Source organism: Fusarium verticillioides, chromosome 4, assembly GCF_000149555.1.
Source record: "Fusarium verticillioides 7600 chromosome 4, whole genome shotgun sequence".
In the NCBI taxonomy this organism is placed as follows: domain Eukaryota; kingdom Fungi; phylum Ascomycota; class Sordariomycetes; order Hypocreales; family Nectriaceae; genus Fusarium; species Fusarium verticillioides.
Window position 1 is genome coordinate 1283217 of NC_031678.1, and position 13247 is coordinate 1296463.

At 48.8% G+C, this 13247-nt stretch overlaps 4 protein-coding genes across 7 annotated transcripts; 1 reads left to right on the forward strand and 3 right to left on the reverse strand.

Annotated features, from left to right (window-relative positions):
• Positions 1–73: 73 nt before the first annotated feature.
• FVEG_04761 (formate dehydrogenase) lies at positions 74–2755 on the reverse strand. Its single transcript, XM_018892645.1, has 3 exons — positions 1837–2755; positions 1726–1773; positions 74–1293 (listed from the first exon to the last, which is right to left on the reverse strand). The coding sequence occupies exons 1-3, from the start codon at positions 1837–1839 to the stop codon at positions 247–249; spliced, it is 1098 nt and encodes a 365-aa protein (XP_018749369.1). The 5' UTR covers positions 1840–2755; the 3' UTR covers positions 74–246.
• Positions 2756–4147: 1392 nt separating this feature from the next.
• Positions 4148–7545, reverse strand: FVEG_04762 (hypothetical protein). The gene has a single exon (XM_018892646.1). It carries the CDS (start codon positions 7418–7420, stop codon positions 4574–4576), a length of 2847 nt encoding a protein of 948 aa, XP_018749370.1. The 5' UTR covers positions 7421–7545; the 3' UTR covers positions 4148–4573.
• Positions 7546–8541: 996 nt separating this feature from the next.
• On the forward strand, positions 8542–10225 carry FVEG_04763 (hypothetical protein; the record flags this gene model as incomplete). The annotated part of the gene is made up of 3 exons (XM_018892647.1): positions 8542–9034; positions 9089–9979; positions 10039–10225. 3 exons carry the CDS (start codon positions 8542–8544, stop codon positions 10134–10136), a joined length of 1482 nt encoding a protein of 493 aa, XP_018749371.1. The 3' UTR covers positions 10137–10225.
• On the reverse strand, positions 10212–13158 carry FVEG_04764 (hypothetical protein). 4 transcript variants are annotated; one of them, XM_018892649.1, is made up of 6 exons: positions 13043–13158; positions 12852–12990; positions 11648–12796; positions 11281–11598; positions 10545–11193; positions 10212–10490 (listed from the first exon to the last, which is right to left on the reverse strand). In XM_018892649.1, the coding sequence occupies exons 4-5, from the start codon at positions 11360–11362 to the stop codon at positions 10841–10843; spliced, it is 435 nt and encodes a 144-aa protein (XP_018749373.1). In that variant the 5' UTR covers positions 11363–11598; positions 11648–12796; positions 12852–12990; positions 13043–13158; the 3' UTR covers positions 10212–10490; positions 10545–10840. The 4 variants fall into 4 exon arrangements, with proteins under 4 accessions (XP_018749373.1, XP_018749374.1, XP_018749372.1 ...); XM_018892650.1 differs by lacking the exon at positions 12852–12990; XM_018892648.1 differs by having other exon boundaries at positions 11648–12990.
• Positions 13159–13247: the final 89 nt, after the last annotated feature.

Here is a 13247-nt window from a genome sequence, read left to right on the forward strand (position 1 = left end):
AATATTAATGCTATATTAATATTTGGGACAGAGATCATCCAGCAAACTAATTGGTAGCTTAATAGATTAACGTAGGCTTTTCACGGCATCTTGTTAGGGTCACTGAAGACAAGACAAAAGGAGGTAGAACTTTAACAAATTGTATTATCTGCAACGCTGATTGCTTTTGACCCGCGTCTATAATGCAGTTGTTGTAAAACTAATCATCATCATGTACAAATCATTTCTTCCATTCTCTCAATACATTTATTTCTTCTCACGCTGACCATAGGCCTTGGTGGCATAGTCACCCTGGTGGACGATAAGATCCTCAGGCTTGTAGTCGTGGCGGCCAGAGAGGTAAGAGTCGATGATGGCCTTGGTACCGTTGGCATATCGGATCTGAGCGTCCAGAGAAGTACCGGACATGTGAGGAACCATGGCGTTACCGCCACCCCAGTTGTTCTTGGCGGTTCGCAGAGGGTGGTCCTTGGGAGCGGGCTGGTGGTCCCAGACATCACCACCGTAACCGGCGAGGTGACCAGACTTGAGAGCGGCAGCAACGTCCTCCTTGACGACGATGGCACCACGAGCAGTGTTGACGAGGTAAGAGCCCTTCTTCATCTTGGCGATGAGGTCCTTGTTGAAGAGACCCTTGGTCTTCTCATGGAGAGGGCAGTTGATGGTGACGATATCACACTGAGCGAGCATCTCCTCAAGGGTGTCGACACGGCGGCAGCCGATCTCCTTCTCCTTCTCGGGAGAAAGGGGCTGGTAATCGAAGTAGAGGAGCTCCTTGCAGTCGAAGGGCTTGAGGCGGCGGAGGACACGCTCACCAATGCGGCCGACAGCGACGGTACCGACAACCTTGCCCTCAAGATCGAACTCCTGCTTGGCAGCGTGGGCAACGTCCCAGTCACCAGCCTCGATCTGCTCGTGGGCAGGGACGAAGTTGCGGATAAGGACGAGGATGGTCATGAGAACGTGCTCAGCAACGGAGACGACGTTGGAGCCAGTGACCTCAGCAACGGTGATACCACCGTTGGTCTTGTTGGCAGCGTTGAGGTCGACGTGGTCAGAGCCGATACCAGCAGTGACAGCGAGCTTGAGCTTCTTGGCGCGAGCAAGACGCTCAGCGGTCAGGTAACCGGGGTGGAAGGGAGTGGTGATGATGATCTCAGCATCCTCGAGCTCCTTGTCGAAGGTAGAACCCTCACCGTCCTTGTCGGATGTGGTGATGAGAGTGTGACCTTGGTCCTCGAGCCACTTGCGGATACCGAGCTCGTTCTCAGTGGTACCAAGAAGGAGGGGTTGCTATGAGACATGTTAGTTGTCATGAAACCAATTGACTGAGGATAAGTGATTTGAAGAGTGATTGAGGGGTTGATGATGCGGTGTTCAGACACTGGGTGTAAGTTGGGTTGCATTGTTGCTCAGACCCATGTATTATTGTATACCACAAGAGTGGCACAAGCTCAACAATGCCACCCAACTATCACTTCTCGATGTCTTTGCATGTTGCCCAGACGTTGCCCCGCATCATTTGGCTGGATGTGGCTGATTCTCATGTAGTGAGACCATTCCCCCGCGTTTGAGATCGACAAGCGCGGAGGGATGGTGTGTGGGCAGTTGTTCGTGGTTGTCGGTAGATATGAGAGTTGAAGGCAGAATCAACGACCATTGGAGATGGTTGATAGAGAATCAAGAGGAATTGGGTTGAAAAAAAAAAAATGGTAAAAGACATACATCCTTGGCGTGCTGGCCACCGTCGTAGAGAACTGCAAGAACCTTGACCTGTTTGATGTGTTAGTTGAGGCTCAAGAGGATATAGAGATATAGATGAAGAGGAATGCTTACCATTTTGGCGGTTGTGAAAAGGGTTTATTGGTTAGAGGAAGAAGTAAGAGAAGAAGGAAGAAAGATGATGATGATGATGATGAGAGTGAGGAGGAGAGAAAGTAGGATATCGAGGGTCCAATGCCAGATATTTATGCTCTGGAAATGAACGCGCCATGGCTATGTATCTTGTCACCAAGTAACGGGCACCGGCGTCTGATCGAGCCTGTTACAACGATGTATGCTCTCCACAGTTAGAGAGACAAGACAAAAGATGGCACAGTCAAGGTTCCACGTCTCACGCACACTCACACGCACTCGCACAAGCACCGTAGCAAGCGTAGTGCTGCGCTGTAATGCTTGCGTTCTCGCCATGAACGGAACTGGAACCGTGGCACGGGCAGGGGCCGGTGTCTCTCAGACAGCGAATCTCCATCGATCCCGCGAACCCCGAAGGTGTCGGCATCTGAGGGGGGGATCCATGGAGTACTCTATCAGCTGTAGGCGTCAAAGCCTGGAAGCATTATCCATCTCGGTAGGTTCTCTGTGGAGGCGACAAGCGCCGAAACTGGCAGCCGCAACGAGACCGGACATTGAATATCGAGCTGTCAATTCCATCAGGTACTTGGGCAGGCTGCTATTTCGAGTGTCTGTGGTCTGTACAATTCATGGTGACCGGCCTGTAACCCGCTGGATGCCGTCCCAACTAACACGCTCGCAGCCGTAGAGAGCGGGGGAGGGGGAGGGGGAGGAGGGAGTGCGTGCGTGCGACCACACACTTGGAGAGGTCTTACTCGAAGAGGAAAGTATGGGCAAGTGGGCGAGATGCTCCTCGTCCATGATACAGGGCATATCTCGGTGTTCGGTGTTGGTTTGACTGGGGGAGAAGCTCGAGAAGGGCAAAGTGGAGGATAAGAGCTAGAGCGGTAGACCAATCGCGTGTGGCCATCTTGCTTCAGGCGGGGTCTCCACGGTTGCCTCTTTCGGCACCCACAGAGCGGGGTTAAAGCCGCCGACCTCTTCAAGTCAACGGCAGCTACGGTACAAATCTCCGTCTTTAGGTATATCCTGTTGTCAAAAAAAAAAAAAAAATCAAAGGTGATGCTGTATCTCCAAGGGACTCCAATTGGGAGAAAATCAAGTTGGTCTGCCTCTTGGAGAAGAATGGAACATTCTAGGGAAACATTGTCCGAGGCGATGCGATGCGATGTGATACTGACGATGGTGTAAGTGGGGGACATGCGTATGATGGATGGATGATGCCGTAACAACTACAATAACACCACAGCAACCGTACCCAAATGACTTGCTATTGAGTAATTGGGCTCCAATTATTGCTACGGAGTCGTCAACTGTTATCAATGATGCAGTTGTCCACAGATGGACCGACTCTCCACTGAGGCTCTGATATCGTACGTAGATTGCCTCATTTACACTTTACAAGGACTTGCTTGTCCCTCTTAATCATTGATATCTCTGTATCTAGTATACTTTGACCGGCGACTGACACCTAGGTAGTAAAACTTCCATCGTCTCATGACTGCATACTATACCTTGTCATAAACTCATATGCCTCAAAATCTGATTTCCGTCGCTATTCGGTATCCCGCCATCCATCCGCTTTTAGCCCCCGAAACTCTTCCTGACCCATGACTCCGGCTACGGTCACGGATGCGGATGCGGATGCGGGGTGGCCTCTTCCGCACTTTCATCTCCGGAGCTTCACTGAGATTCGACCAGAACCGCCACATGATGATGGCGACGAAGCCAAGCTTTTTCGGACTCGATCTCTTTTGTTGGTGCAGTTGTTTTGCATCTCGAGTGTTTGCCTCTATGGTTGTTTCCCCGCATTCTCATTTTCTGAGCTTGAGAACGTGCAGGTAAACAGCTCACGGTCAAAACATGCGTATAGCTTCGCACAACGATAGTAAACAGCTTAACATGAACTTCACGATATCAGATTTATATTACTTCCTTGAAAGAAGTAACGGAGTATTCGATGATGTGCGAGTCGTGCGGAGTAGGTTGTACTACTCATATTATTGCATCTTCTACAATTTTGGCATACCTACCCTGAATCTCTGGACAATCGGCCTCTATTAAACCCTCAAGGTTCTTCCTCCCCATCCCCCTACCTCTCTTCTCCTTGTGATCCCATTCAGAATCTGTCCCACAACGCCGTATCATCTCCGACCTGTCACCCAAAACCCAAATTAGCGTAGTCTGAGGCTGCCAGTTGCCCCTGGCGTTAGTTATAGTGTTGGCGTTTTCCCCCCGCTGCCGGAGCTCGAAGCCGGCTTCGGGAATATTGCTCGCATCCGTAGAAGCTCGGCGTCTAATAATGTTCTCGGATCAAGGAGTCACGCTTCATCGGCGAGGAAAGTTTGGAAGTTGATGAGGCTCAGTGAGAAAACTTTGAATGTTTGTAGGGATTTCATTCTACCCGTGCTCTTCAGCTTCTTGCATAGAATTACCTTTCCCTCGATACTCCACGATACCTCGTTGACCATATCTTACAGCAAAATGAAATCCATTGTCCTAATTTTCATCGTAGAATGTCGTTCCATCCATATTGCTTGAATGTCGAGCCCCAGACCGTGATGCCGTCCCGCAATCCGTCTACCTCTTTATCCCATCCGTAAAGCGCCAGCCTATAAATCATACCATACCTATCATAATTTAAATCCAACCTAACTCTGCCCAGTCGTCATGAAGAAAACACGACGACATTAGACCGTACCTTGTAACAAATATGAACTTACATCAGAAACCCAAACAACAGAGGGGCTGGTATCGGTATGGGAGCTCCATCATCATAGTCATCAAAATCACTCGAGTTTCCCTCACCCCATCCGTCTTCTTCATCTTGCTCCCCTTGATCGTTTTCATCATCTTCGTCTTCATCCCCATCCCCTCCGCCCATGTAGGGAGGAAAAAGCTCGAATGGAACTCCATCGCTATCGACGTCATAGTAATCTGAATGATCGTCAATCTCATCACTGACAGAGCCATATTCGAAGTCTTCCTCTTCCTCGTCCTCGTCTTCTTCCTCGCCCTCGCCCTCATCATCCACTCCAATATTAGCAGCGAGCATATCCGTCACTGAGGGCTCCACATAGGCTATGTCGAAGGCCTCCAGGACCTTTCGCCCCTCGACCTTTAAGACCTCGGCTTTCGGAATTGCTTGCTTCACGAGTTCTTTGACATCTTCATCATCAAGCGTTGTGACATCAGTTCGGAGACCAGCTGAAATCAGCCGGCTGGTAAATGTCCAGTTGAGTGTTGGTACACGATCATCTGATCTTCCGACCAGAACCCTGCTTGGATGGGGCTGCCATTTTATAAGAGATGACCAGCATTCTCGGTGTAGCCTCTCTGGTTTGTCGCGCAACGCGTGCGGATGTTTGGCAAGAAGTTGACATGTCTGTGGCTGATAGTCATGAGTTATGGTATACATGAAAGCACCATCAGGCATGGCTTTTGTAGGCATATGGATGTCAGCACCCCCATTTACAAGGACAGGTGTTGTCCGCCAACAAGACCCAGATCTGAAACTATAATACAACGGTGGCTCGCCCTCAAAAAGCTCATTCGGGTCTTGGCCGCGATCAAGAAGCACTTGGATCAGGCTCGATGGCTCGTCGGCAATCGGAGAAGGCTTCTCCAAGCACCGATAGATTAACCCCTGACGGAACACGCTTGGGGTTGGCACCGACCTCATCAGGTCGGCGGCTCGGGTCCAGAGCTGCTTGTTCAGAGCTGTTTTGAGAAGGTCCACCAGGAAGCCCTCGGAGGGACCTGAAATGCCGTACTTGGCGTGATCGATGTGCAGAATGAAATCCGTCTTTCCATCATCATACGGTTCGTGGACGAATATTGAGAGAAGTCTTTCCAGATCACCCTTTTCTGGCCGTCCACCGTTCTCAATGATCGCTCTAGCGATATTCAAGTTTCCATGAATGATGGCCTCTGTGAATGGACGGCTGGCAGCAACACCCTTTTCGTTTGGGTCAGCACCATGCTCAATAAGAAGCTTGGCTAGAGTGGCGTGCTGATTATCCCATTCACGGTTGAAGTAGGGTTCGCATTGCCGTGTGCAGATAATGTTGAGTGGTGTAATCTCGTCTCTCGAATCTTCCAATGTGGCTCCTGCATCAAGCAGCAGCTTGGCAGAATCGTACAAACCCAGAATAGCAGAGCCTTCGGCGGTCTCACCGACCCTCGCAAGCGCAGACAGGCCTTCATTGTCTACCGCGTTAACGTTGGCACCACCTTCAAGCAATGCTTGCATTGCATCTGTGTTGCAGCTCGCGCTCGCCACCATCAATGGTGTCATTCCAAGTAGAGTTTCCCGCGCATCGACATCGAAACCCTTAGTAATGAACTTCTGAATGATCTCAGCCTCGGAGACCTTGCTAGGTTGCTTCGGAGGAGATCCGAGGGGGTCAAAAAAGTCTTCTGGCCGGAGGTGACGAGGTCCGAGAATCAGGTGAAGAATACTGAATTGATGTACAGATAGTGCCGTGACATTTGAACCCAAATCAACGAGTCTTGCGGCGTCATCGAAGCGACGTGAGAAACATGCCATCATGAGGGGTGTCAATCCCGTCTCAATGAGTCTCTTATCAATATCGGCACCATGTTCAAGGAGATATGGGACTACGGTATCCCAGTGTCCATGCCATGTTGCTTGAAATAGAGGTGTCCCCATAAATGGACCTTCGACGTCGATGTCTTCTTGATACTTTTCGTCAATGAGAAACTCGATGAGATCCATCATGTTCATTCTCGCAGCGTGATGTAGTGCGGTGAGTTTGAATCTGCTCGAGTCCACGGGGGTGTCATCCTGTCGCCATGCGAGCGGTTCCAGCTCGAAGTCTATTCCCTGATAGATGACCGGCGACGCTCCACGTTTCAGTAGAAACTTTGCCGTTTCGAGTTCCTGATGGCATATGGCGACATGTAAAGGTGTCCAGTTTCCACCATGTAAATCCTCGAGCTCTCCTTCATCAACAGCTGGAGACTCGGTGAAAGCTTCCATGGGCAGATGTGGACGACACAAGCACACGCCCCACGAAGGAGCATCAATAGGAGCACCCGCCTCGAGGAGAATTTCAATCATATCGATCCGTCCCTTACTCGCAGCAACATGTATGGGCTCCCACCTGCAATCGCTGAATATGCCGTCGTCGCAACCGCCTGCGAAGCAATCGCACGTGTCGTGTGACACATATGACGCGTCCAAATCAACTGAGTGTTCATCGTCCTGAACCCTCCAAACAGGGTCGTCGTAGTAATTCGAATGATAGTTGTACCACTTATGCTGAGGGCTAATGCGTGGTTTGGGTCGGTGGGTAAAGGCTACCCGAGAAGGGTCAACGCCAGCCTCGAGAGCACGGCGCAAGATATTGATGTCTCCATGCTCGACAGCCCAATGTATGGCACCCGGCCTATCCGATCGAGCTTCGCGTTTCCAGAGAATCGGGCTGGCGATATCGTAGCAGTGCCGGTTGACTCGTGATAAGCTAGCTATATCATATTTCTTGACCAAGAAGCCGGCAATATTACAGAGCACCTCGTTTGGCAGCCTGTCCAGCGAAAGCATGGTGGGCGAGCTACCTGGGGCGACGAGGGGCCTGGAGAAGAGGATGATGCAGGGAAAGAAAAGTTAGGGTATGACTGATTGAGTACCTTATGAGGGGGAGCTGTAGCTCATGCCTAATAACTAGGTATGTAATAAATAATCCATATGGCAATGGAATTTCTCGATTTTCCCGAAGTGGACCTGTTTGGCGAAGCTCTCGCATCACGCCAAAGCTGGACGAGCCAACCAGATCGAGATTTACCTATTTTAGCGGAGTTCGCTCCGCATCTAGCGCCATCAGCCCTGTCCCTGGTCAACTGAAGTTCCACCATGTTTGGTAGGTCCCAATACCTCGGGAGCATGTACCGTTTCATCTGGAGGAATTAAGCACTTGAGATGGAAAACGAGAAACGTTTACATCTTCTGTATCGACCTATAGCAACGGATGTAATTGCTCTTCATCGTTCCCGTTATGCCCGCTACCTTGTAGTCCAGAAGTGTCAGCGTCTGAGCGCTAGGTATGCACGGCTTGACCCACACTCAAATCGTCCATTTTTTTTTTTTTAATAGCTAGTCAAAACATTCATTGGATTGAATAGTAGGTCCAGTAGCTTTGGTTGAAACATGGATCCATCATAGAATCAATGGGCTCAGATATTTCCGTGTCAATTGGAAACGTTGAAGAAAGAAAAGGCAACCTAGCCCTGGAGCTGGCTCATTTACTTGGCACAGACCCAACAAGTTTGGTCATCCAGTGACTCTGAGATACTCCCCTTCCACCGATCGTCATCGATGTGCATGTTGCTCTTGGTGGATTTGCACACGTTCTCCCATATGCGCCCTGGAATACCATTTGTGGTTTTTCCACTTTCTCTGTGCTTTGTAAAGCCAGGGGATAGTTTGTGATAACTAGGGGCAACCCAGCCTCAATATAGACCACACTCGGCCCATTCTGCCTTAGACTTACAACGGGAAGCCAACCAACATGAAATGGAGGGTACAAACACAAGGCTATACGCCCTCAACCAAAATTCAAACTGAAATAACAGAGCGAAGCAACATTATATAAAGTTGATGCCTACCTCCTTTTTATAGAAGGTTCTTGCTGCTTAATCTATACTCTCGCATTGACTATGAACACCATGGCTGTTGGACCGCCTCGTCTGGACAAATACAACAGGATTCTCTCACGTCTTTTTGAGAATCTTGCACTGTTCCATATACTCAAAGGCATTGATGGCCCTCACATGGTCACCGCCCATGCTCCAACTGACGTTCGAGGTATCAGACGCAGGTTCCTCAAAAACTTGTGTTTCATCTGCGATTATCGAAAGGGCGGAGACACTACTACTTCAATTGCTCTAGAATCTCAGGCAAACGAGATTATTCTCTGGGTTGCAGCGAACTTCACGCCACACAATAAAGTCATTCTGTTCCTGAACGACATTCTTCAACAGCTCCAAAGGGACCCGAACGGGACCGAGGAAGAACGAGAAAGACTGAAACAAAAGTTGACAAAGAAATGCATTGACTTTGCCGCCCCAAGGCTGAAGAAAGAGTGCAAGCTGTTATGGCGGGCTACTCGGTACTGCGAAAGGTATCTGCAAGAAAATGCCACAGCTGTCCAAGGAGCTGGTAAGTTAAGCCCTAACAACAGCAAGAGGCATAGTTAACCGGGGATATCCATAGAGAGAAGATCCCTCCTAGAGTGGCTACCTCGATTCTCTGCCACTAATACAGACACTCTAGCCCTTTGTCAAACTGCTTACGATTCTCGACACGATCTTCAGATGTCGAGCCTTGAGTCTCTGAGTAGAGAGCTTGATGTTGCACCTCGAGAAACTGCAATGAACATCAAGGCAGTCAGACATTTGATAGGTCGTCTGGCCGAAAGAATCCGCCTGCCAGGACTCCTGATCGAAGATTTTCTCAAGTTAGGGCCATTATTCACCTCCTATCAGATCAAGAAAGTTCAGGCCCCTACCCCAGCAATTGTTCCACCAGCGGATGGGCTCAGAAACCTAAACTCGATATTGAAAAGAATACTACGGCCTGGGGATCACCGCCTCAAGGATATGCAAAGCTATCTCGCTCTTTTAGATGGGCCACTACAATTGGAAGAGACAATTAGATCCATGTACGACGAGGATAACGGCCAAGTACGTGTGCACTCCGAAATTCAGGTACTAGAAGAATTCCATCGGAACCAACGCAGCTTCGTCGGTGGAGATCGCTACATAGCATGCAGCAAGCTTGCGTGTCTATGCTGCAAATTCTACTTTAGACACCACCCTGGAAGGTTCGAGGAGCCCGAGTCTCATCAGAAAGCGTACCTGAACTGGAGACCTATTGAGTTGCCAGGCGGATGGAAGAATGGGCACTGGCTGGATCAGCGTAAAGCCTTGGCAATGCTCAGTAGTGAGCTGGGTGCAGCAGTTGAACAGCAGATCGAAACCCAGCAAGGGCCTTCCCCATGGCAGCCGGACTCTGTAACGAATATCACCGAGACTATGAGCACTACAAGCCTCGGCGAGGTTGAAAATGACGAAGTCTTGGGAATCGGTGATGGATGGAGTGATGGTGAGTTTGTCACAGATTACGCCAGTTGTCGCACGGTATATTGACACCAACACTCACAGATTCTGCCTCATTGGCACACATAAATGAAGATGAGTTCAGCGATGAAAGTGAGGATAGTGATAACGACTCGGACGGAGGTGTAGGATTGGATGCTTGAAGTGATAGGAGTATGTATCTAGTATTTTAGGACTGCTAACATTAACAAATTGCCCATATAGAAAGAAACCAGCAGTGGATTAACAAAGAATTAAATTTACTCTAGCAGCACACTATTGAAAGGACCGGCTAGCTACGATGCTTCCTCTCCCTTTTCTTTCCACGATGTGCCTCCCGCTCATGCCTACTCAAGTTGCACTTCCTGGTAAACCACTCATTGCATAACAAACATTGGAAGGTCTTCCGGGAGCGGTGCGTCTGGTAGTGACGCTTCATGTCCTTCTGCCAAACATCTGTGTAGCTACAGCCAGGCCAGGAACAGTGAACAGGTCTGGTATGAGTTCGAAGATGGTTGCTGAGTTCTCGTTAGTAACGTGGGCATAGAGAATCACGGGATCCCAAGACTCACTTCCGCTTGCGATTATCGCCGAAGGACTTATCGCATTCGGGCCAGTTGCAGAAAAATATTCCATTTCTTGCAAACTCGTCACTTTTCAAACGAGTTACGGTATCTTCTTCGAACCTTTCCCTGCTGCTCGTTTCTGAACTTGAACTGTTCTCCGTCGAGATCTCAGCAGGAGGAGAACTAAAGCCTGAAGAGACGAGGTCAAAAGATTGTATCTGATTTCCGCCACTTCCTAAAATCACAGGAGAGATTGCATCAAGGACTGTATCGTTCGACTGGCTGTATACAGAACCCGCACTCTATAGAGTGGATGTGGGTTCTGGAGAGCCGGAGAGCGATACATATCCTGGAATCACCTCATATGTGGATTCATGAAGATCAAGAAGAGATACAGGAGAGGACGAAAGGTCGAACGGAGTTGCTTCGACATCGCTGAGATGCGATTTCTTCCCGATAATCGGCGCCGCGAAATCAAAGTCAGAGAGGTCGTCCACAGCTGAAGGTGCGGAGTCCATCGCCAAGTCGAGGACATCCTCTTGATCCATCCAAGGGCCAAGAGAAATGATCTCTAGCGGCCATGAGTCCATGAGGCTCTGATCCACATCCTGCGAGTATGTCACTGTGGACAAGGCCTCGAAGTCTCTTGGAGACACTAGATACAAGGCGGTGCAACGTCAGTACAGCGACTGGTGGAGTATTCCCCAAGCATAATAACTCGAGCTTGACACTTTTAACTTACGGCTGAGTGAATTGTCCGAGCCTACGAAACTTAATTCCGTAGGCTCGTCCTGAGTCTGGGGAAGTGATTGAGTAACACTCATGAACTAGACGTTGTGAATGGGATTGGAAAGATGGTGCGTCTACAAAGAAACTCTCAGACGAAGCGTTTCATTTTATACTCTGTTGTTGTTTTCTCTATGTCTCATATTCTCTCGGCATGGCTTAAAATGACACCTTGAGTAGGCTTTCTTGCAACCTCTTGGCACGGCAAGTTCCAATGATTGTCCCTCGACCCCTCAATTGCAGGCCAAAAGTCATGTTATTGATATTTGGTTGGCTATGTTTGTTGGTCGGAAGTGTAAAAATGTCCGCTAGGGGAGGCCTACCTTATCTTATTGGCTTACACGGCCCGGGCTGACGAGACGATATGTCTACGATATGTCTTGGAATGAACTCAATGAACTCAATGGGTTTAATGGTGTACTCTAATTGTCTGCCTTGAGAGCTCCGGCGGTTGCTTATTGGAGGTGACAGTAGCAAGGTAAACTTGTGCCTGGCGAAGTGTAATAAGCTGCAGCCAACACCTGTCAATCTGACCACCACTTCCAACTGAGGCTCTGGTTTTTCACGATATCACACCTGGCGAGGGAATAGGACTTTTCGTCACTTCACCGCATTTACACCAAGAGAAGCAATGCTTTATCTCTCAACCTAGCGCATAGACATTGCAGTGCACCTCAACGATGTCATCAAGCCACAGCTTGGGGTAAAGTCACTGTCTAAACCATAACAAGTGGAATACAAATGGAGAAACTCGTCAACTCGCCCAGGTCTAGACTGAAGACATTCTCCACAGCCAAACCACGCCCTTGAAGCCATGAGCGAGCCCGGTCCCTAGGCTAAGAGGAATTGAGGATACGGTTATCAAGAATAGACATTGACTAACCAAAGCCATTTCAAATCATGAGAGGTTTTCACTGACTAGCATCATATGATCATGATGATGCTTCCACGTCTAAGCCGCCGCCAAGTAACGTTATGCTTCAATTAGTTGCATGATAGGACATCGAGATTGAGTTTGCGTTTGAGAAAAAATGCCCGCCCGAAAATTCCGACTCCCATGATAGTATTCTGGAGGAATGTTGGTGATCTCATGAACAGGCTACACGTAATTGAGATATGAACCACATTTATGATATGATTCACGATGCAGGACACGAAAGATCATCGCAGTGACACATACAAAAAGACCCTGGTGATATCATCTCAAGGGATATGAAACCGCCATCTCGTCAAGATCTCAACAGATCAACAGAAACGTCATAAACGTTGACAGACAATGGACTAGTGAGTCAACCCCTGCGAACTGCAATGCCACGCGACGGAGCTCAACGTTTGACAAAACGGAACGGAGTGACCATGAGGACCGCCATTTCGCGTAAAGTGAGGCTGAGGCCAGCCTCCGTCCTGTCAAACAAACACCATCGTATCCTATTCCTTGGCATCGGTCTCGCCTGTGCATGTACGTTGGCTAACTAATCCTTAGTGTTAGATCCACAGATTTGGGTTTTATCGGCGAGAAAGAAAAACCAATAGATATCGTAGCATGTGACGGAAGAATGGCATTTGAAAGATACATAAAAAAAGCAAGCTAATTATGGATATTGGATCTTCAATGATTGGACTGGGATCCTCTCATGTTTCGAAACAAGGGATTGAGCATCGCAATCTCTTGACGTCAGAAGAACTGGACCTTTTCATGACGATATTCATTTGCTTACTTGGGTGTGTTTGAGATTTTATAGTCAGTGTAATATAACAGTATTTGTATAAGGTATCTCATCTCTGATACTGCTCAACATTGTGAATGGCACCTGTCTCTTTGTCTGAGGTGCCCGGAGAGAAACACCCATCCAATGAAGTAGTCGCGGCAGGACCCTCGTATTAAAGGCCCCGACTTGGCTACAGCTGGGACTCCCCGCACCG

Excerpts from the sequence above, each read along its gene's own strand:
- FVEG_04762 (XM_018892646.1), bottom strand. The coding sequence starts at position 7,420 with ATGCTTTCGCTGGACAGGCTGCCAAACGAGGTGCTCTGTAATATTGCC.
- FVEG_04764 (XM_018892650.1), bottom strand. The coding sequence starts at position 11,362 with ATGAGTGTTACTCAATCACTTCCCCAGACTCAGGACGAGCCTACGGAA. Across the intron at positions 11,194-11,280 it reads CTCGGACAATTCACTCAGCC|TGTCTCCAAGAGACTTCGAG; the intron begins GTAAGTTAAAAG and ends CCTTGTATCTAG.
- FVEG_04761 (XM_018892645.1), bottom strand. Across the intron at positions 1,294-1,725 it reads GTGGCCAGCACGCCAAGGAT|CAACCCCTCCTTCTTGGTAC; the intron begins GTATGTCTTTTA and ends CATGTCTCATAG.